We start from the raw sequence: 22,077 nt of genomic DNA on the forward strand, positions 1-22,077 counted from the left end.
ATCTTTTCTCCCCTCTTATTCACACATTTTCCCTGCATCTCTTCACATAAACCTCACTAAACACCTCAACGCAGATGGAGGATGCCAAAGTTGGCCTGCAAGCCTCTCTTCTGGTCAGATCTCCAGAAACTGGCGAGTTATTTGTGAACTTTGACCCAGAGATTCTGACGCAGATCAGAGAGGTGAACTGCATGACAAAGATGAATTTGGCAATCCCTCCCTTTGCTCTTCTACTGCTGCAAAAACAGGACGTCTTTAAGAAACACTACAATAGAATACAGGTGAGCATAGCACACAGTTGTAGCTAAAATTTCAAAAATGCATACAGTGAACAACCAAATGATCAAAGCTGCATGTAACTACAGGGAGTGCAGAATTATTAGGCAAATGAGTATTTTGTCCACATCATCCTCTTCATGCATGTTGTCTTACTCCAAGCTGTATAGGCTCGAAAGCCTACTACCAATTAAGCATATTAGGTGATGTGCATCCCTGTAATGAGAAGGGGTGTGGTCTAATGACATCAACACCCTATATCAGGTGTGCATAATTATTAGGCAACGTCCTTTCCTTTGGCAAAATGGGTCAAAAGAAGGACTTGACAGGCACAGAAAAGTCAAAAATAGTGAGATATCTTGCAGAGGGATGCAGCAGTCTCAAAATTGCAAAGCTTCTGAAGCGTGATCATCGAACAATCGAGCGTTTCATTCAAAATAGTCAACAGGGTCGCAAGAAGCGTGTGGAAAAACCAAGGCGCAAAATAACTGCCCATGAACTGAGAAAAGTCAAGCGTGCAGCTGCCAAGATGCCACTTGCCACCAGTTTGGCCATATTTCAGAGCTGCAACATCACTGGAGTGCCCAAAAGCACAAGGTGTGCAATACTCAGAGACATGGCCAAGGTAAGATAGGCTGAAAGAGGACCACCACTGAACAAGACACACAAGCTGAAACGTCAAGACTGGGCCAAGAAATATCTCAAGACTGGTTTTTCTAAGGTTTTATGGACTGATGAAATGAAAGTGAGTCTTGATGGGCCAGATGGATGGGCCCGTGGCTGGATTGGTAAAGGGCAGAGAGCTCCAGTCCGACTCAGACGCCAGCAAGGTGGAGGTGGAGTACTGGTTTGGGCTGGTATCATCAAAGATGAGCTTGTGGGGCCTTTTCGGGTTGAGGATGGAGTCAAGCTCAACTCCCAGTCCTACTGCCAGTTTCTGGAAGACACCTTCTTCAAGCAGTGGTACAGGAAGAAGTCTGCATCCTTCAAGAAAAACATGATTTTCATGCAGGACAATGCTCCATCACACGCGTCCAAGTACTCCACAGCGTGGCTGGCAAGAAAGGGTATAAAAGAAGAAAAACTAATGACATGGCCACCTTGTTCACCTGATCTGAACCCCATTGAGAACCTGTGGTCCATCATCAAATGTGAGATTTACAAGGAGGGAAAACAGTACACCTCTCTGAACAGTGTCTGGGAGGCTGTGGTTGCTGCTGCACGCAATGTTGATGGTGAACAGATCAAAACACTGACAGAATCCATGGATGGCAGGCTTTTGAGTGTCCTTGCAAAGAAAGGTGGCTATATTGGTCACTGATTTGTTTTTGTTTTGTTTTTGAATGTCAGAAATGTATATTTGTGAATGTGGAGATGTTATATTGGTTTCACTGGTAAAAATAAATAATTGAAATGGGTATATATTTGTTTTTGTTAAGTTGCCTAATAATTATGCACAGTAATAGTCACCTGCACACACAGATATCCCCCTAAAATAGCTAAAACTAAAAACAAACTAAAAACTACTTCCAAAAACATTCAGCTTTGATATTAATGAGTTTTTTGGGTTCATTGAGAACATGGTTGTTGTTCAATAATAAAATTATTCCTCAAAAATACAACTTGCCTAATAATTCTGCACTCCCTGTAGGAGTATAAAACATCCTGGAATTGTGTTTAAATTCCACACAGATTTTTAAAAATGACTAAAATCGACAAAAACCCATTTTATTGTCAACTGAAAAATTCAGTTCATCCCTTTTGTGTGATTGCAAAAATGCTCCAACATGCATCTATCTCATTTCAGCTGATGTTGAGCGAGAACACTAGAGTGCGTGCCAAGATTCAGAGTGTCTTTGAACAGCTGGCCATGCCACATGTAGCTAAGGTAAGTGGACCGACCCTCGGCTACCAAAACTAGCAATTGGGACATGGAATGTCACCTCTCTCATGGAGAAGGAGCCTGAGTTAGTGTGTGAGTGTTGAGAGGTAGCGGCTAGATATGGTGGATGTGAATGGCTTGGGCTCTGGAACTAGTCTCCTGGAGACGCGCCCTTGGTGCGAGGTGGCCGGCTGGGATTGGGAATCCTAGAGTGATTGACCGAACAGTAAAGGACAGTCAGGCACAGGTTAAAGTCCAAAAAAGTGTTTTTTATTTAACCCAAAAAATGAACTTTGGTAAAAATAAAAAAAATCAACATCTTGGGCAAGAGATCAAAGCAACTGAGCTTGACTCAAAGTTAGTTTTTGTCCCTACCCTCACCTGTGGTCATGAGCTTTGGGTAGTGGAGGAGGTGACTGGGGAGAGGGAGGTCTCAGCTTCTCTACTTAGGCTGCTGCCCCAAGACCCAGCCCCGGATAAGGGTAAGAAAATGGATGGATGGATGTGTCTGTGAAGGTTCTCAGTCATCGTAGTCTAAGGATGGATGGTTTCCCTCTGTTCTTTATCATGTCGATGTCAAATCCTTCATGTTGTGCGCGCTCCAGTTAGCTAAATTATGTTTGCCAGTGCTAGCTAATAAAGCTTTGTTTTGATTTTATATTTCTCTGCAAAGTCCTGCATTTCAGTCCAACCCAGCATCCCATGATCGAGCGTCATGTGATTACATAAAAGTTCAAAATAGGACTCATTTTATTTGATTTCATTTGATTTTATGTTTTTATTTTCAGTTGTCTCTAGTAAGTCAGAAGAACACACAAAAAAATGTTAGATCCTTTTTTATTGTTGCTTGGTTTCGTCATGAATCTTTTCTAAGCATTAAACTGGTGACAGGTATGAGACTGACTGTCACAGCAGGTTGCTTACAAAGTGCATCACCATCATCATACCATACATGACTTACTTGACAGGTGGATGAGGCTATACAACCGGGTTTGACCTCCCTCAACTGGACATCTCTGAATATTGACAAGTATCTCGACCGCATCGACAAAGTGTTGGGTAAGCAAAAAATGTAACGAGATCGATCCTGTACACGCTGACACGAGACATTCCTGCAACTCAGCACTGGCTGCGTGTGATTAATGGATTTATTGCATAGGTGGCTTTCTCACAAGTAACACTCATATATTCAATAGATTCTTTCTCTCTCTACACATTGTCTTTTTTTATACTGAATTGTCTGTTTATCACTGTTCTCTCCTTTGTTCAAACGCATAACAAGTTCCCCTTGATTTTTCCCTCTTTCCCTTATTTTTGGTGGGTTTGTGTCCCTCCCTTTCTCTTTTGTGTGGTTTTTTTTTGTCTGTTTAGCTGATCTTGAGTTGCTGATGGACAGAGTGAATGACCTGGTGGAGTTTAGAATAGAAGCAGTACTGCAGGAGATGAGCATATCCAACCTGTGTGTCCTGCCAGAGGATGAGCCTGTGACCTGTGAGGAGTTTGTTCAAACCACCAGGGTAAACGAAGACAAATAAAATAAAAGTATCCGCTGGGTTATTGTTGCTCTACTAAGTCTGTGTAACTATGCAGACATCTGAAAGATGCTATCAATATTTATTAAGTGGTTTTGGTAATTCTCACACATTTAAAATACTTTTTTCTGTATTTAAACATTATTTCTTATTCTAAAGATTAATTACATTGAACTGAACTGTATATCTGCATGTGTCTAGGACCTTTGCATAAGACAAGCCCAGAAAGTGAACATGAAGAGCTCACTGGTGGAGGAGGCAGCTAATGAACTGATCAACATGCTGCTAGAGTTTGACCACAATCAGAGAGAGGAGGTGGAGAAGTTTGAGGAAGAAAGCTGCACAGAGAGCAAGACCATAGACCACAATGACAGTGAAGGTATGCTGACAGTTTCCTTTCACGATCAAACACAATACAGTGTGATAATTATGATTCAATGCTGTAAGAGACAAGTTAAAAAAGGCAGTTCAAAGGTTTTTAAAGGAAAGGGGATTACCTTTTTTAGGACCTTGTTGTTTTTACTTTTATTATAATGCTGATTTATTCAAGGTGAAGTGTTGCTGAAGGTGTTCGTATTGACTGTAAACGTGTCACCTTCTTAGGTGATGACGAGCGTCTCTTCTCCAGAAACACGCTGCTACGTTCTGCTAGTGTTGGTCCTTCTTCTCCGTTGGTGAGGAGGAAGAAGAAGAGGGACTTGATGGAAGTGATGGAGCAGGAAGCCCAGGAGCTGCTGTCCTACTTCAACCACCGTAATGTGGATGCCTTGCTCAAAGTGACACGCAACACCCTTGAGCTGTTGCGCAAGCGCATACATACGTCCTCGCTCATACACTTCTCTGGTGCGTCTTGTTTAATTGTTTGCTATATTTCTGTAAAGGCCTAAAATATTTAAAATAAGCTCATAAAATGTCTATTCCAATACTTTATGTGTGTTACCCTTCTCTCCCTCTGAAGCTGCAAGTGACCCAACCAGCCATGGCAAAAGCAGCGATCACCATGCAATCTTCAGAGTAAACATGACCCTTTCCATCCCTAACATTGTCATGGTTCCAGCTTTGGAGGAGGTTCAACAGGCTCTAAACCGCGCTGTAGAGTGTGTAGTCAGTGTCAGCAAAGGAGTCAGCCAGTGGAGCAAAGAAAGGATATCTAAGGTGAATAAAGGAAAAATCAATTTGTGACATTTAGCTTGATAACTGTAATAAACTGTTAGAACTGCTCTTTTTAAACTAATATTGTCGTGGTCCAGCAGTGTACTAAATAAACCCGGAGGTTTTACATTCCCCTTTCCAGAGACAAATGAATGAAAGGCGAATGGCAGCACTGAAACAAGACAGCTCTGAGAGCGAAACAGAGGATGGAGCAACAACATACAGAAGCTTGGCTGGTAATAGAGAACATTATCACTTTCATAGCTTAACCTCAGACCTTCAACAGCTCCCAACTGTGTCAGCTCACTCATTTTTAAAATTTTAAGATTTGCTGTTTTCAGCATACAATTACAACTCGATTTTACAGCTCAGCAGAGCAAGCAAATATCTGACCAGGGGCAGAAACACATAATATTGCTTGGGGAGGAAAATATTCAAGAATTTCATATTTAATGCAAATTAAATACATATTTAATTAGAAAGCGGCAGGGATAATCAATTTCCACTATGAAAAGCACATTTTACTTTTAGAAATTATATATACAGAGAGAGAAAAACTAAATGGAAGTAATTCCATTATTAACATGTTCTCTTGTAAAAAGACCTGTAACATATAATTGTTTTAAAAGCCCAGAAGTTAATATTTGGAAGAATAATGTCCATCATTTCTGCTCAATGTGTTTTCTGTGAAATTCTGTCATTTTCAGATGGCAGTACCTCAGACATGTCAGCTTCTATGATCCAGGCCATCCCGTTCCAAGCCAGAAATTACTACAAGAGTGTGTCTGAGAACAAGGAAATAGCCAAGCTAATCTCTGTACTTAGCACCTCTATCACCTCCAGTAAAAAGGTACATGGCACTTAATTAAGCTATTTTTTATATGAAACTAATCCAAACTTAGCTGTCTTTTATTAAATCATGCCATACACTTTTTATATTTCTTTATCCCACATTTACAACAGATATTTTCATCTATATTTCTGTATATTTAATGAATATAAATGTCTTTTATTTTTCTATAAGTGCACTTCATTTCATATTCTCCTGTTGATATTAATGTGCAGGAAGTGGTGACCGCTCTACATCACTTTAGCCGTTACCATCACATCTGGAGGAAAGACCGTGAAGAGACCATGAGGAAGTACGTTGAAATGTATGGTTTCTATATAAATCTGCTTATCTGACATCGCACTAGTGCTATTTTTGTTTGTGTTTTGAACAGATTTATCGAGGGGAGTCCCTTGTTATCGGAGTTTGAGAGCCAGATTCTTTTCTATCGAGATCTAGAGCTGGAAGTAAACTCTGAACCAGAGTATATTGCTGTAGGAGCCTTGGCGCTATTCACAGGTCTTATTAAGTTACAAATTTAAAACCGGCATGAATGAGATTTTTGAGATTTTCAGCAAGTTAAATGATGCTCTCTGCATGCTCATATTACTTCCTGCCAGCACCCTTAAAGATGTCCCTCTCTGCTGAAATCAAGAATTGGATGGTGGACTACGGACTTTACTGTAACAGGAAATGTCGCTCAGAGATGGAGCACATTTTTGCTTTTGTAGATGAAGCAGGAAAGAAACTGAATCGACAGATCAAAGACCTGGATGATATTCGTATTGCCATGGCCGCACTGAAGGAGATCAGAGAGCACCAGATATCTATTGATTTTCAAGTTGGGCCCATAGAGGTAAACCACAGCATCACATATTTATCGAAGCTCTTTTTATACACACAAATACACACAGTGGGAAAGAGACATTTTTAGCTGTTTGACTTTATGAGTCTGTACAAGAAGCTCAGAAAGAAATAATTACACATTTGCACATTCTAGTTTTTGTCAGGTGGAAGACTTAGTATCTTATTTTTCCTCACAGGAGTCCTATGCCATGCTCCATAAGTATGAACTGTCAGTGGCTAAAGAGGAGGCTGAAAAAGTGGATACTCTGCGCTACACTTGGGAAAAGCTCTTGTCCCGGAGCACAGAGGTGCAGAACGAGCTGGTCGCCTTGCAGCCAAACTTCAGAGAAGAACTGGTCAGCAATGTGGAGACCTTTCTGGAAGACTGCCAACACTTTTATCAAGATTATGAAAAGGTAAAGTATCTATGGCTGTTTGCTCTGTTTCAATTAAACTTTTTATTTTAATTCAACAAATAAATGCTCAGTTAATTACAGTTAAGGTTAGTTTTAATAATAGCTACTAAAATGACACTTTTCCCTCTCTGTTTAAGGATGGTCCCATGGTTGTGGGACTTGCACCCCAAGATGCCAGTGACCGGCTGATCATGTTCCAGGTTGGTTAGTGATTAATTATTTTGTCTCTCTGTCAGTTAGTAAATATTTAGATCCTGCATTGACCTGATGCCTCAGAAAAGTAGTTACTTGAAACTGATGTTAAAAGAGCTATTATATTTTTATTATTATTATTACTATTATTATACTGTTACAGTTTCTATTTCATGGTTAGCAAAAGACAGATTTTTTATTCTGTATAAATTATACTCAGATAATTGCAAATGTTTTACCTCAAATGTGTAATGTTTTAAAGTCCATCAGAGCGTAAGCTGTACCTAATCGTAGCTCTTCTCCTCTTCAGAATCGATTTGACAACCTGTTCAGGAAGTACATCACTTACACGGGAGGCGAAGAGCTCTTTGGACTTCCTGTTACCCAGCATCCTCAGCTATTGGAGATTAGGAAGCAACTGGCTCTGCTGCAGAAGTTGTACGGCCTTTACAACAATGTCATCGATACAGTTAATGGCTACTATGATATCCTCTGGGCTGACATCTGCATCGAGAAGATTAATAATGAGCTGCTCGACTTTCAGACGAGGTTTGGCAATTTATTTGTTTGTTTTTTATTCAAGCAACTGTTGAACTCTTTTAACTGTAGATGTAGTAACATGAGCTTAAAATATGTTAATGAAGAAGGAGACGTTTTCAGGAAAGAAGCTGAACTGGAAACAAACAAAACTGACTATGTGAGAAAATAACCTTCTCATACTGTGTAATCAAGCCCTCTCATTACTGCAGGAATTGGTGACATCACAAAGAGAAAAAAAAAAAAGCAGAATTAAATTAAATGATTTTCATTAGTCCATCCATAAACATCACTCTTATTTTCAGGCATTAAAGAAACTGCTTCCTCTCACTTGCTACAATATGGAAACTTGTTTCGAGATGTTATAATTTCGAAATACTAACCCAAAAGTTTTACATAACAACAAAAAAAGTTGTTTTTTTTTCCAGTGGCAGAAACAAAGCTTCCTGTTCTTCATCAACACTGCATTAATATTTCAGTCTCACAATGCAAAGCTAATCTTTGCCCTTTATGTGGTCACATTTGTCCAGCATGTGTCAAATGGACACTGAAGGGGAAAGAGGCTAATAGGCTACAGGCTAGTTTATTTTACCTAAAGAAATTAAGAACAAGTTTTAATATAGCTGGAAGGGATTACTTGACAATGAAAATCTAGATAAACATTAGAAGCAGTCAGAAGGAAAATATAGAGCTATAGTCAGAGCTGAAGAAGAGAGGATATTTGTTTCCTCTGGCAGAAATGTCAGCTATCTGTTGTGGAGGTGTTGATTTGGTTGAGTGAAGCTATGAACAGACACTGATGCATGAACTTTTGCTCTGTGCTAGTAAGGAAGGATACTCAACAAGTTGTCCAATCCAATGACTCTTGTAGCGTTAATACCAAACTTGAAGTGTGTTGTAATACTTTTCCTTTAACAAACAAAATGTCAACTATACATCTAATCTAGTTCATGTCAACTTTACTTGACTTCAGCAAAGCTAAAGTGTAGTTTAGAAAGAAGACAATAAATATGAGTTTGACTGTCACGTCCTGTGAACTACCAGGTGTCGAAAACTGCCTCGTGCTCTGAAAGAGTGGCAGGCCTTTCAGGATCTGAAGAAAACGATTGATGAATTCAGTGAGTGCTGCCCCCTGCTGGAACTCATGACTAACAAAGCAATGATGGCCCGGCACTGGAAGAGGATAACGGAGGTTAGTGAAACATGGCCACTGGTGTAGCACTGCAACTGAATGTTATTGACTGAAATCAAGTCATCACCAGAACCTAATGATAATGATAATAGCTGTAATTTGTCCTGTTTTGTATCCAGGTGACTGGCCATACCTTTGAGGTGGAAACTGATACATTCAAGCTGCGTAACATAATGGAGGCTCCTCTACTCAAGTATAAAGAAGAGATTGAGGTACAAACGAATCATTAGCTGCTAATTCAATGTGTTTTCTTTTTTATTTGATATAATAAATTCCAAATAAAATACAAGTTTGGAAAATTGTTTGGAGGAAATGAAAACATTTAAAAAGTTTAAAGAGTAATATATTGAATTAACTGATAGGTGGTCCTGTTCAGTGCAAACACCAATCCTGTTTTTTCAGTGCATATGCATCTGTTTGCCATCAGCATTTTTATTGCTAACATTTAAAAACATTTGGGGGGCGGGATTCTTGTGCAGGATATCTGCATCAGTGCTGTGAAAGAGCGTGATATTGAACAAAAGCTGAAGCAAGTGATCGCTGAGTGGGACAACAAGACTTTTACATTTGCCAGTTTTAAGACCCGTGGGGAGTTGCTGCTGAGAGGAGACAGCACATCAGAGATCATTGCCAGCATGGAGGATAGCCTAATGATCTTGGGATCCCTTATGAGCAACCGGTACGGCAGTGTTGAGTGTCATTATCATTAGTGTCGGTAGTGATGATCTTCTTCCACAGCTGTGGGAAATCTAGACATTAGACGAGCCACACACAGGTGTGCGTCCCTAAGTAAGGCGAACGTGAAGATTTACCTTCTTTTTCAGGTACAACACCCCATTTAAAGGCCAGATTCAGAAGTGGGTTCAGAATCTCTCCAACACCACTGATATTATCGAGCACTGGATGACTGTCCAGAACCTGTGGATCTATCTGGAGGCTGTGTTTGTGGGTGGAGATATCGCCAAACAGTTGCCTAAGGTGAACAACATTTCAGGATGTGATTCATATTGGTTATCAGGCTTAAACATGGACTCCAAATGCAGTTTAAAAGGCAATTTCAGTTTAAAAGGCAAACAAGTGAACTGAACTGAAATTACTCATTTGCAGTTACACAATTTACATAAAAAAATTCTATCTTTACATCATTATCAGATTTCTGGACAATATTCTGGGTGTTTAGGTGCAGTAGTGCATTAATGTGCCAGGCGTTGAGTTTCTTTTATTTTCATTTTCAAAAATTATATTTCAGTCTCTTGAGCAAAATAAATCACTGGTCCAGGCAATGTTTTCAGGCCACAGTGTTTTGACATTTAAAAGAAGAAGAAATAATAGTGAAATGTTGCCTTTGTAAGATTGTTTTACGAGCTTAATTCTAAAATCAGCGCCAAACAGCGTCCAAGCATTTAAAAGAAATAACCAAATACAAAATAAAATAATAAAACAGTCAAACAGTGATCATGAGATAATTGACTAACTCAATCTTTTTAGGAAGCAAAGCGTTTCTCTAACATTGATAAGTCATGGGTGAAGATCATGATGCGAGCCCATGAAATGCCCAATGTGGTACAGTCATGCGTGGGGGATGAGACCATGGGACAGCTGCTTCCACATCTCCTCGAACAGCTGGAGATCTGTCAGAAGTCTCTAACAGGGTGAGTAGAAAAAACTTAAAACACCACCATGGCCCTTATTTTTAGGTTCTAATGAACTTAACCACCAAAAGAAAGGTAGAAGATTTTAAACGATAATCAGTAGTGAGGGTAAGTGAAGTGACTGATTTCCTTTTTTATGCTGTACAGTTAACTATCTGGTTTATTGTATTGTCTGTCAGATGATACTTTGTATTGATTTTTTTAAAATTATGTGGTCAAACAGTTATCTGGAGAAGAAGCGTCTGCTGTTTCCTCGTTTCTTCTTTGTCTCTGATCCTGCCCTGCTGGAGATCCTGGGCCAGGCCTCTGACTCCCACACCATCCAGGCCCACCTTCTCAATGTCTTTGACAATATCAAGTGTGTCCAGTTTCATGAAAAGGTGGATTATGTTCTTTTTTTGTTGTTTATCTTAAACACTTAACCTTCTGAAAAATATGTGATTGTAACATGAAAGTAATAAAATATAATAGCTGCTTTAATGTCAAATTGAATGAACTAATCAGAGTAATGTAGAATTTGAAAAATATACTTTTTATAAGAAAAATAACTTCATCATTGTAGTTATAATAATCGATCTAATCAGTGTTGCCTTTCACAGATATATGACCGCATTCTGGCCGTGTCATCACGGCAGGGAGAGACTGTGGAGCTGGATCGTCCCGTCACAGCTGAAGGGAACGTGGAGGTGTGGCTCAATGCTCTGCTGAAAGAATCCCAGAGGTCTTTGCACCTTGTGATCAGACAAGCTGCTCTGGCTATCCAGGACTCTGGCTTCCAGCTAATTGACTTCCTCAACTCCTTCCCATCTCAAGTAAGTCATTGTCCAAATCCAGGAACTAATCCGCAAACGTTTTAAAACATTGATTCGACCACAACTGGCTATCCTTGTGGAGCAAGGACGGCGCTGCTCAAAAACAGAAACCTGTGTAGCCTAAAGAGGCAATCTACTATGAACATTGTAATAAACTCCAAAATAAATTCTAAAGAAAGTTGGGATGCTCCAAAATGTAAGTTAAAATAGGATGCAATGATTCGCAAGTCTTATAAACCCATATAATAAATCTAGCAAATGTTTAAAACTGAGAAAACTATTTTGAGATAAAATATTGGCTCATTTTGAATTTAATGACTACAACGACAGCCAACAAGAGTCTGGATAAATTAGTGGTAGTAAAAAAAACAGCTGGAACATTTTGCAACTAATTAGGATATCTGGCAACAGCTCAGTAATATGAGTGGATATAAATAGAGCATGTTAGATGAAAGAATTGGGCTGAGTTTCACTAATCTGCAAAAAACTAAAATTGTAGAACAATTACAGAATGATGTTCTTTAGTGTAAAATTGCAAATATGAATTTCCCGTCATCTACGTTACGTGATATCAAAAGATTTCAAGTATCTGGAGAAATCTCTGTGTGCAAGGCTGAAAATCAATATTGGATGCCTGCGAGCTTCAGACCTTCAGGCAGCACTGCATTACAAACAGACCTGATTCTGTCATGGAAATCACTGCATGGGCTCAGGAACACCTCCAGAAAATCAATGTGTGGGAGCACAGTTTGCTGTACAGGCTAAAGCTCTATGCTGCAAAGAAAAAGCCATGTGTGAACATGATCCAGAATCACCGTTATATTCTCTGGACCAGAGGTCATTTAACACTGACTGAGCCAATGTGGAAAACTTTTTATACAACATGGAGACCACATCCTCACGCAATCTGTCTTTTTCTGCTCTCTCTCATGGTATGGGGGTGCATTAGTGCCTATGAAACTGGCAGCTTCCACATCTGGATAGATACCACCATTGCTGAAAAGTATCTAAATGTTTTAGAGCAAAATATGCTCCAATCCAGTCATGTCCCTGTCTTTTTCAGGGAACAACCTGCATATTTCAGCTAAATCGCATACTTTGTAGAAGGATACTCTGGGTTTTTAACTGCCTTACATCAGTCCAGACTGTTCACCACCTGGAAACATCCTGTGTCAGAATAGAACTGGGCAATATTCCTTACCCACGTACAGTTGCTGGTCTCCCCAGTTCCCAGATGTTTACTGACTGTTGTTAAAAGTGAACAAGTATTTTTTTTTTCTTAAAAGGGTGTGTTTTCTATAAGTATTTGTTATTGTTTCTATGTTCTGTTGTGACTAAAATATGGGTTATTGAGATTTGCAAATCATTGCGTTCTGTTTTTATTTATATTGTACTCAGCATCCCAACTTTTGGGAATTGGGGCTGTTATTTTCTCTGTAAATCTTGGGGTGTGGTACTAAACTGCTATAGTATTCCTTCATCAAAACAATAGTTAGATTTCTAAGGTCATCGGTACATTTGACCATTTTGATGTGTTTTGTTTTTTGCACATTAATGTAGGTGGGGTTACTGGGTATTCAGATGATTTGGACAAGGGACTCAGAAGAAGCTCTGACCAATGCCCGATACGATCGTCGCATCATGTCCAAAACCAACCAGTTCTTCCTGGATCTCCTTAACACCCTGATTGACATGACCACAAGAGACTTGGAGGCTGTGGAGAGGACCAAGTATGAGACCCTCATCACTATTCATGTCCACCAGAGGGACATATTTGATGAACTGGTGAGTATGTTGATCATTCGGTGAAAAGAGGCCAGAGACATCCGAGCTGGGATCAGTTAGACTGACGCTGAACTGTGCACATGAACGCTTTGCAATTTCTGTTCAAGATTAGAATCTCCGGCTCAAAATAGCAACCACTCTGTAAACTGTGTTTGATATTCAGACTCCCAAGGGCTGCCATGTCAGAATACAAAATGTTGTTTACTGCAGCGAGTAAATTCTGTCGAAAGTAGTCAGAGGGGTTTTAATGGCAGTCAAGTAATATTTAAAGTCACGACTGTGTTTGAATCTCCACTTAAGGCAGAATAAGCATGTTGCTGAACCCCAAGGTTAATAGAAGCAGTTTGAAGAAACTTTATTTGGATGTGTTTTTTCAGTTCTTTCTAAAATCATTTGTATTTATTTAGCTCATACCATTAATTTGTCCTGCTCATGTTCCTTTGTCCTGTTTGTTTCTAAACACATTTTTGCCTCACCTTATTTCCTCTCCAATAATATATCACACTGCTACTTTTCTACCCCCACTGTATTTTTTCTCACACATATTCTGCTTTTTATCTCTTCTATTCATTACTATTCTAATTCATTTTGTACTTTTTCCCATTTGCATCATTTTAACTTGCTGGACTTTTCTCTTCCCTCCTTTTCACTCTCCCCTATCCTTTACCTTCCTTTCTTCCCATTTCACTTCATGACCTCTTCGTTCATCCTCCACTTTCTTGCTTCTCTTCTCTTTCCACCCTTTTAATGTTACCCTCCTGTCACCGAAATCCCTCCTCACACATCCCGCCCTTCCACCTTTCTTCCCCTCTTTTATCTGGCTTTCATCTCTCTTTTCAAATAATCTTCTGAGTGGTGCCCTTCAATTTCTTATTCTTCACATGCCATCTCCCTTCTCCCTTCACTTCTGTTTCCATCCCCTTGTCTCCTTCTGCCCTCTCTTTCCCTCTTTCCCTGTCTCTTATCGCTACCCTTTCTCCACCTAGTGCCGGTTGCATGTCAAAAGCTCCAGTGACTTTGAATGGCTGAAGCAGTGCCGTTTCTACTTCAATGAGGACTCAGACAAGATGATCATCAACATTACAGATGTGGGCTTTGTCTACCAGAATGAATTCTTGGGGTGTACCGAAAGGCTTGTCATTACACCTTTGACGGACAGGTAAAGCAGACATACGTCAGTAAAATGTATCATAATGGCAAAAGTCATATGCACACACACTAATAAGAAAATAAAGGAAAAAAACAGCAGTATAACTTTTCTTTTTTGCAGTTTAAACAAAGACAGTGTAACCTTGGAGTGACTGTACAGAAAACGTGACCCTGCCTTTGTAACTAAGTCAGAAATGCATGCTGCATCATGCATCAGTTATTTTAGGAACCCACTCTAGATTTATGCTGAAAACTTGACCGTGATTGTTCGTTGTAATGTCAAGTTTCATGAAATGGATTAAACTTTCTGTGGTTGACTAATGACTGGATTTGTAAAGCAAAGAAAAAAAGACAACTCGGGGACTGTGAGGATGAGAAATTAGAAAGCAGGATGAAGCAGGATGAAGCAGTCTTACACAGCGATCATCACATCTGTAACTAACAGGCGATATGAATGACAGAAAGAAAAGGAAAGAGGATCAGACAGAGTGAGGGAGACAGCAGTCCAACAACAAGAAGTGTCTTAGTAACAGACACAGAGGGTAAAATATGAGAAGAGACAAGGAGGGAAAAAAAGATGAGGAGAGACAAGGAGGAGATGTGAGAGGACAGCACTAGGGAGGGAGTTACCATCTAACATCAGACAGCAGCTCTCCAAAAAAGTGGCATGCTGGCCTTATGGCTAGAGGCGCCAAGACAGCTCTGCTTTTCCATCATTTTCTCATGCTGTCTTTCTTCTTTGTTTTGCTTGCTATCATTGTCCTACCTCCTCGCTGCCACCACATCACGTTAAAAAAGGGAAAGGTGCAAGTGGTCCTAAATTGTGGCAAAAAAGATGTTGGGATGAAAAAAGTAAATCTGGTTACGGAGTGGTCAGAATTAATCTGTATCTGCTGAAGGAGAGAAAATATGTCAGTATCCCAGCTTTACCATGATTTTTACCCCGAGGTCAGTCATTGTAATGAAGATGGAGACCAGTGACCAGAGGGCTAGGTCCTGTTGTCAGTCATCCTGATTGCTGATGTGTCCTTGAGCAAATCGCTGAATCCCCATCAGCTTCAGGGGCAGGGTTCTAAAGCTTAATCCTTGAACCTTGTGGAGAATGAGATCACGTTCATTTGTGGTCATTTTGAGTATGGATATTATTAGCTTATGAATTTATGAAATGATTCATGATTTATGAAATTAGATTGTTATTATGTTTGTGTGTCTACAATTGGACAGGTGTTACATCACTTTAGCCCAAGCTCTTGGTATGAGTATGGGTGGAGCACCTGCTGGTCCAGCTGGAACAGGTATGAAAATTAGTCACACAGTATCTATCTATTTTTTGGAAATTACATTGAATCAAAAAGAAAATGCAACATTTTATAGGAATGAAAACCTAGAACTGGTATGCAAAACTTATGATTTCGGAATGGGACAGACATGTTAAAAAGCTGTTCCAAGGTTTGCCAAGTGTTAAAGTAATTGAATTTAACCATTTTAAATATAGATAATTTACCCTTCTAGACTCTATACAACTCAGGTCATTTAAATGAAGAATCAAACAACACAGCTATCTCAGTCGGGAACGGCTTCATTACAGAGTTAGCTTTGATCGTTTCTATTATGAGATCATTTGTTGTCAGGTTTTCTATCAGCATACAAATGGTTGCATTTCAGTTTAGGCTGTGAAAATGTTGCCTTTTGTTATCAGGAAAGACCGAGACCATAAAAGACATGGGTCGCTGTTTGGGAAAGTACGTTGTGGTCTTCAACTGCTCTGACCAGATGGACTTCAGAGGCTTGGGGAGAATATTTAAAGGTGAGAATCACTAAGTAAAGTCATGCTATAAGTGTCATGATAGACTGTGTGGCAAGCAGGAAGTACGTACCAATTGCAGAACTCATGAGACAGAATCAACTTAAAGAGGCAGCGTTTATTGCTGGGAGGCTTTACATAAAGATTAAACTTCACAAAAAACAAACCAAAACCCCAAACTAGAAAACTCGAAACTAAACTGGACACTTGAGTCTAAAAACTAAGAAGCACAAACTAGGAAAACAAACCAGGACTGGGAACTAGAATTTCCTCAGGAATTCGGAGGGGAAAAAACAGACAGCATGGTGAGGGTACGACATGACACAGAGCAAGGAAAACATAGGACTGGAGCAATCAAGGAACGGGAGACAGGAGGGAAACACAGCTCGGGGAGAAATCAGAGCTAACGAGACAAGGTGAAGCAAAACCAGACACACTGGAAGCACAACAGGCACAGAGACACAGACTTGACACTGAACATAGGGACACGGGAACAAGAACTAGAAATCACAGAGCAACAAACTAGAGAGCTAGAAATACTGAGACAGAAACCAAAACACTAACAGTGATAACCATGATGAACTCAAAGATCAAAAACACAACAAAACTCAAAACACTGGGTCACCGACCCAGGACCGTGACAATAAATATATACCCAGAAAGAAGTTTAAGGGTTTGAGTTATCAGGTTATAGGCCTGTGGGTTTTTTTTTTTTGCTAATAAATCATAACAATACAGATAAAAAAAAACAACAATCACACAATATGTAATGTCAGATATCTTATTTGTTTGCAGCGGACGGACCATAGCTCTGTGTTTATGTGATTTACCAGGTCTGGCTCAGTCTGGTTCGTGGGGCTGTTTTGACGAGTTCAACCGCATCGACCTCCCAGTTCTTTCTGTGGCAGCCCAGCAGATCGCGATAGTTCTCACCTGCAAGAAGGAACGTCGCAAAAATTTTGTCTTCACAGATGGAGACAATGTGGACATGAACCCAGAGTTTGGCATCTTCCTTACCATGGTTAGTGATGGAAGTAGAACAAGACTGCTAATATCTATTTGACTGGTCAGAGGAAATATCTAAAGGAGGCAGTTCTTAACATCAGTAAATGACACCTTAGTTAACAGAATGAATATTGAAGTGTATGAACTGTATCTGTTTCAGATGGTGCCTGGACATGCTGTGCATGCATGGACATCAATATTTACTCTTGGCTGTTAGATTTATCGCATAATGATTCCTTTTTTTTTAAAGCAAAATTTTTAATCTTGAAAACTGAAATGAATCACAAATAACACTAAAATGGAATTGAACTCTAACATGTAATATTTTATAAGTCAGTTTTTGAATTAAACTTTGGGCTCTGCCTGCTATTTCATGTGATTTATTTCTTAGAGTAATAGTTAAATCGCTTTATCTCCTTGCCTCATTTGCTGTCCTGAGGCAAGTCATTAAACATAACAGTGGAATAATTCCTCCCTGTGGCGAGAGGGGTCAGAGATCATTTTCCTCTTTTTTATTCTGTGTGTGTGTGTGTGTGTGTGTGTGTGTGTGTGTGTGTGTGTGTGTGTGTGTGTGTGTGTGTTAAGTAGCAGCAGGTAGCTTTTTGACTGCAGTAAGTAGTCGTTAAAGGGCATACTCTTTTTCAAGATTACACACATGCCTAAATATGAGCAATATTTTAAAGGTACATTTTTATTGAGATTTAGAAGCAGGGCTTGCTTTATCCCTTTGAAGTGACTTGATTTCTTAAAGAAACTAGTTGTTAAGATGTTGTTAATACAGCTTTATTAGGAAACCTGCCTAATTTTTTCTAATTTTGTTCGATTACACACAGTTATCCATGGCATTGCTGTTGTTACAAAAGATAAAAACATGCGTGTTTAAGGTGATTTATGATTCTGACTTGACCACCATATGTGTCGGTGCCTGAAGTTTTTGCAATGGTGATAGTTTATAATTTGGGCCTAAATAAGCAGTTTTCCAAGAACAACATCCACCCACAGGTGGGGAACGTTTTTGCTAGATGTTATTGGATTAGCCCTGGACTGAAGCTGGACTGGTTGAGGTCCCCCTGGATGTTGTAGCTGTGTAGCAAATTAAAGTGAAACGCTCTGGATTAGAGAGGTGGTGAAAAAAAAAAAGACAAGGAGGAGGTGGTGGACTTTCTAACTGTTCTGCTTTTAGCAAAGTGACATTGAAGTTGGCTTTGTGTATTTCTTCATAAGATACACACCAATGGTATAAGCGAATGGGCTAGTTTTCTTGCAGTATTATTGTGACGACAGGTCTGACTTTCGATGTTATTCAGAAGTTTAAGTTATTCAACAGAAGTTTTGAGGTTTAGTCAAGCATTTAGTGATGATGTTTGAAAATGTTCAGTTATCTTCTTCTACGTCTTGACTTTGTACACACTTTCTTTTCATCGCTGTAGCCAGGGTGATACTACAATTTTAATTATAATTTATTTGTCACTATTAACAGGATACATAACACAGGCTTTTAAGGTTTCTGTCATTAAATTACTTCTTAAATTCCTTGCTTGATCTAAGTGTCTCATCTAATTATAGACCATATTGCAACCATCTTATTTCAAAAAATTATCCACTTCCTCTGTTTTAAGATAAATAAAACGTTCCTTTTTTATAAAGCCTATAGTTAGCAATAAAAATAAACCTTAATTAAAATCAAATTGAATTGGATTAAACTGAATTTTTGCTTCCTTGTATGTTTTTGTTCCAAGAAAAAAAATGGAAAACTGCCTATTTCACCTGTTATGTAAAAGTGAGCCTTTAGAAGAGTAACACTTGCCCTCAGTCTCAAATTATCGAATCTCCGATAAATTTGGAGCAAAAACAGTCTTTACTTGTTAATGTGTTAAGTGAATTTCAGTCTGGCATTAGAACGGGGCACAGTACAATTACTACTGCTTCAGAAATGATCTTGTGGATTGAACTGTAGACAGTAATTTGGGCTGCCAAAAAGGGCATCTAAGAACTAAGTCATGTTTTGCTTGGGGATCAAATACTTATTTCTCACAATGATAGGTGAATCAATTTGTAACTTTTATGTAATGTGTTTCTTCTGGATTTTTGGTTGATGTTCTGTCTTTCTAAATTGAAATGAAACAACCATTAAAAATAGAGACTGTTTTTCATTTCATTGGAAGTGAAACTTACAAATTGGCAACTTACAAATTCAGCAGGGGATCAAATAATTGGTCCCTCCACTATGTATGTGTTACCTTATGACTGACTGCTAAACTGTCTTGGGTATATCCTCAATTATTTTTTTCTAAATTTGATCCTAAAGTATGTGAGAGTTTAAAGCTATATTGATGAGCTGTATCCACTGTTATTGTCAGGCTCAGGAGGGACTCGGAGGCAGACCGTCACTTAAGTTCGTGATTTATTTACACACACACAGACACCAGGTGCGAATATATACAGGTGAGGGGGCACAGGAAGAGGGTCTCCGGGAAGCACAGGCACGGGAAGAAGAGGGCTATGTACAACATCCACTGAAGCTCAGGTAGCTCGGACTCCGGCTTTAGCTCACCAACAGCGGTCCTCAGGCTGGCGAGAATCCTGGCACAGAGAGGAAAGGCAGGTGAGTAGTGGCACGACAGAAACTCGAAAAACGGCTCAGATAAGTGATAACACTGACGAGTGTTACACAATAATCCAGCGAGGAAGCACTCTCAGCAGCCGCCTTAAGAAGTGAGTGAGATGATTGCTTGCAGGTGTCCGAGCCAGGGGCTGGAGCCGTCATGACTCCGCCCCGGTAGAGCGCAGTGCAGGGGAGAGAGAGAGATGCAGCACAACAAAAACACTTGTAGCCATACAGAGTCAGCCGAGAAGGCACAGGGTCATGACAGTACCCCCCCCTCAACGGGAGCCCCTCGGCGACCCACCTGGCTTACCCGGATGCCGCCGGTGAAACTCGCGGAGCAGACCAGGAGCCAGAACCGCCGACCGGGGCACCCAGGAACGTTCCTCTGGCCCGTAGCCCTCCCAGTCCACCAGGTACTGGACGCCCCGCCGCCGAGAGTCCATAATGCGGGTGATGTTAAACACTTCCTGCCCATCCACGAGCCGGGCGGGCGGAGGGGGCCCGGAAGGAGGGCACAACGGGCTTGACCTGGGAGACATGGAAAACATTATGGATACGCATATTGCGAGGCAGCTTCAGACGGACGGATACCGGATTGACCAGGGCCTCAATCTCAAACGGACCGATGAAAGCCGGGGAAAGTTTCTTCGACTCTGCACGAAGGGGAACAAAGCGTGAGGAGAGCCATACCTGTTGCCCAACTGTATAGGCAGGCGCAGGGATCCGGTGGCGGTCAGCGATCTCCTTATTGCGCTCCGCCGTCCGCAGCAGAGCGGCTCGGGTGGACCGCCAGGCCCGGCGGCACCTGCGGAAATGATGTTGTACCGATGGGACGGCATGCTCACCCTCCACGGCCGGGAACAGGGGTGGTTGGTAGCCCAATGAGGCTTCGAACGGCGACAGTCCAGTGGCTGAAGAGGTCAGGCAGTTGTGGGCGTACTCAATCCAGGGGAGCTGCTCGCTCCAAGTGGCCTGGTTGAGAGAGACGACACAGCGGAGTGCCGCTTCGAGCTCTTGGTTGGTACGCTCGGCCTGTCCATTGCTCTGAGGGTGGAAGCCCGAAGAGAGACTGACCGCGGCGCCGATCTGCACGCAGAACTCCTTCCAAACCCGAGAGGTAAATTGGGGTCCCCGGTCGGAAACGATGTCCATCGGAATGCCATGAAGCCGGAAGACGTGGGTGGTGAGCAGCTTCAGATCACCAATGCCGTAGTTCTGTTCTGCGGGTGAGAGACGACGAGAAAAGAATGCACAGGGATGGAGCGTACCTTCAAATCGTTGAGACAGAACTGCTCCCACTCCAGAGTCCGAAGCATCCACCTCCACCACGAACGGTTGCCTGAGGTTGGGCTGACGGAGGATGGGGGCGGTAGTGAACTTCTCCTTTAGTAGGGAAAAGGCCTCCTGAGCAGAGAGGTCCCACTGAAAAGGAACTTTGGGAGAGGTAAGCGCAGTGAGAGGTGAGGCGATCTTACTGTAGTCCTTTATGAAGCGTCGGTGGAAGTTGGCGAATCCTAGGAACCGTCGGAGTTGCTGGCGGTTCGGCGGTTGAGGCCAGTCCACCACGGCCCGGACCTTCTCGGGGTCAGGTTTGAGATCCCCCTGAGAGATGATATAGCCAAGGAAGGCCACAGTGTCAACGTGAAATTCACATTTCTCCGCTTTCACGAACAACCGGTTCTCCAGGAGGCGCTGCAGGACCTGCCTCACGTGACTCTCGTGCTCCGCCTGGGACTTAGAGAAAATGAGAATATCATCAAGGTACACAAAAGCACATCGATTAATAAAATCCCTCAGAACATCGTTAACAAGGGCCTGGAAGACCGCGGGCGCATTGGTTAAGCCAAAGGGCATGACGAGATACTCATAGTGTCCGATATGAGTGTTGAAAGCGGTCTTCCACTCATCTCCCTCCCGGATCCTCACCAGGTGGTAAGCGTTTCGCAGGTCCAGTTTGCTGAACACCGTGGCCCCCTGGAGTAGTTCGAAAGCAGAATTAAGGAGGGGAAGAGGGTACTTGTTCTTTACTGTGATCTTGTTGAGGCCGCGGTAATCAATACATGGCCGGAGCGTCTTGTCTTTTTTTGCAACAAAGAAGAATCCTGCCCCCACGGGGGAGGATGACGGGCGAATTAACCCAGCAGCCAGAGAGTCGTTGACGTATCTCTCCATGGTTTCCCTTTCGGGCTGTGTGAGGCTGTAGAGGCGGCCAGAGGGGAGAGGCGCCCCAGGGAAAAGATCAATGGCACAGTCATAGGGCCGGTGTGGTGGAAGCGAGCCCGCCTCATCCTTACTAAAAACTGCTGCGAGGTCATGATAGACGGAAGGAACCGAAGACAGCTCTGGTGACTTTGAAGGCTTCCCGGGGGGGGGAGAGGGAGCAGATGGCGTGGCGGCCCGAAGGCAGG

At 41.4% G+C, this 22,077-nt stretch overlaps 2 protein-coding genes across 2 annotated transcripts; both read left to right on the forward strand.

The window, feature by feature from the left end:
• Positions 1 to 74: 74 nt before the first annotated feature.
• On the forward strand, positions 75 to 4,577 carry LOC147316882 (dynein axonemal heavy chain 5-like). Its single transcript, XM_086313057.1, has 6 exons — positions 75 to 281; positions 2,084 to 2,164; positions 3,127 to 3,217; positions 3,530 to 3,675; positions 3,892 to 4,069; positions 4,294 to 4,577. Exons 1-6 carry the CDS (start codon positions 75 to 77, stop codon positions 4,575 to 4,577), a joined length of 987 nt encoding a protein of 328 aa, XP_086169183.1.
• Positions 4,578 to 5,566: 989 nt separating this feature from the next.
• On the forward strand, positions 5,567 to 17,371 carry LOC147316883 (dynein axonemal heavy chain 5-like). Its single transcript, XM_086313058.1, has 19 exons — positions 5,567 to 5,692; positions 5,908 to 5,984; positions 6,066 to 6,190; positions 6,292 to 6,527; positions 6,715 to 6,933; positions 7,071 to 7,133; positions 7,436 to 7,674; positions 8,707 to 8,854; positions 8,974 to 9,066; positions 9,334 to 9,533; positions 9,679 to 9,832; positions 10,343 to 10,506; positions 10,730 to 10,886; positions 11,106 to 11,318; positions 12,879 to 13,103; positions 14,090 to 14,262; positions 15,477 to 15,547; positions 15,952 to 16,059; positions 16,890 to 17,371. Exons 1-19 carry the CDS (start codon positions 5,567 to 5,569, stop codon positions 17,117 to 17,119), a joined length of 3,021 nt encoding a protein of 1,006 aa, XP_086169184.1. The 3' UTR covers positions 17,120 to 17,371.
• The last annotated feature ends 4,706 nt before the right edge of the window (positions 17,372 to 22,077 follow it).

The sequence above is a fragment of the Aulonocara sp. 'chitande type north' Nkhata Bay genome, linkage group LG12 (genome assembly GCF_057382095.1).
Source record: "Aulonocara sp. 'chitande type north' Nkhata Bay isolate Kocher_YH1m ecotype deep benthic linkage group LG12, A_spYH_male_GT1.1, whole genome shotgun sequence".
In the NCBI taxonomy this organism is placed as follows: Eukaryota; Metazoa; Chordata; class Actinopteri; order Cichliformes; family Cichlidae; genus Aulonocara; species Aulonocara sp. 'chitande type north' Nkhata Bay.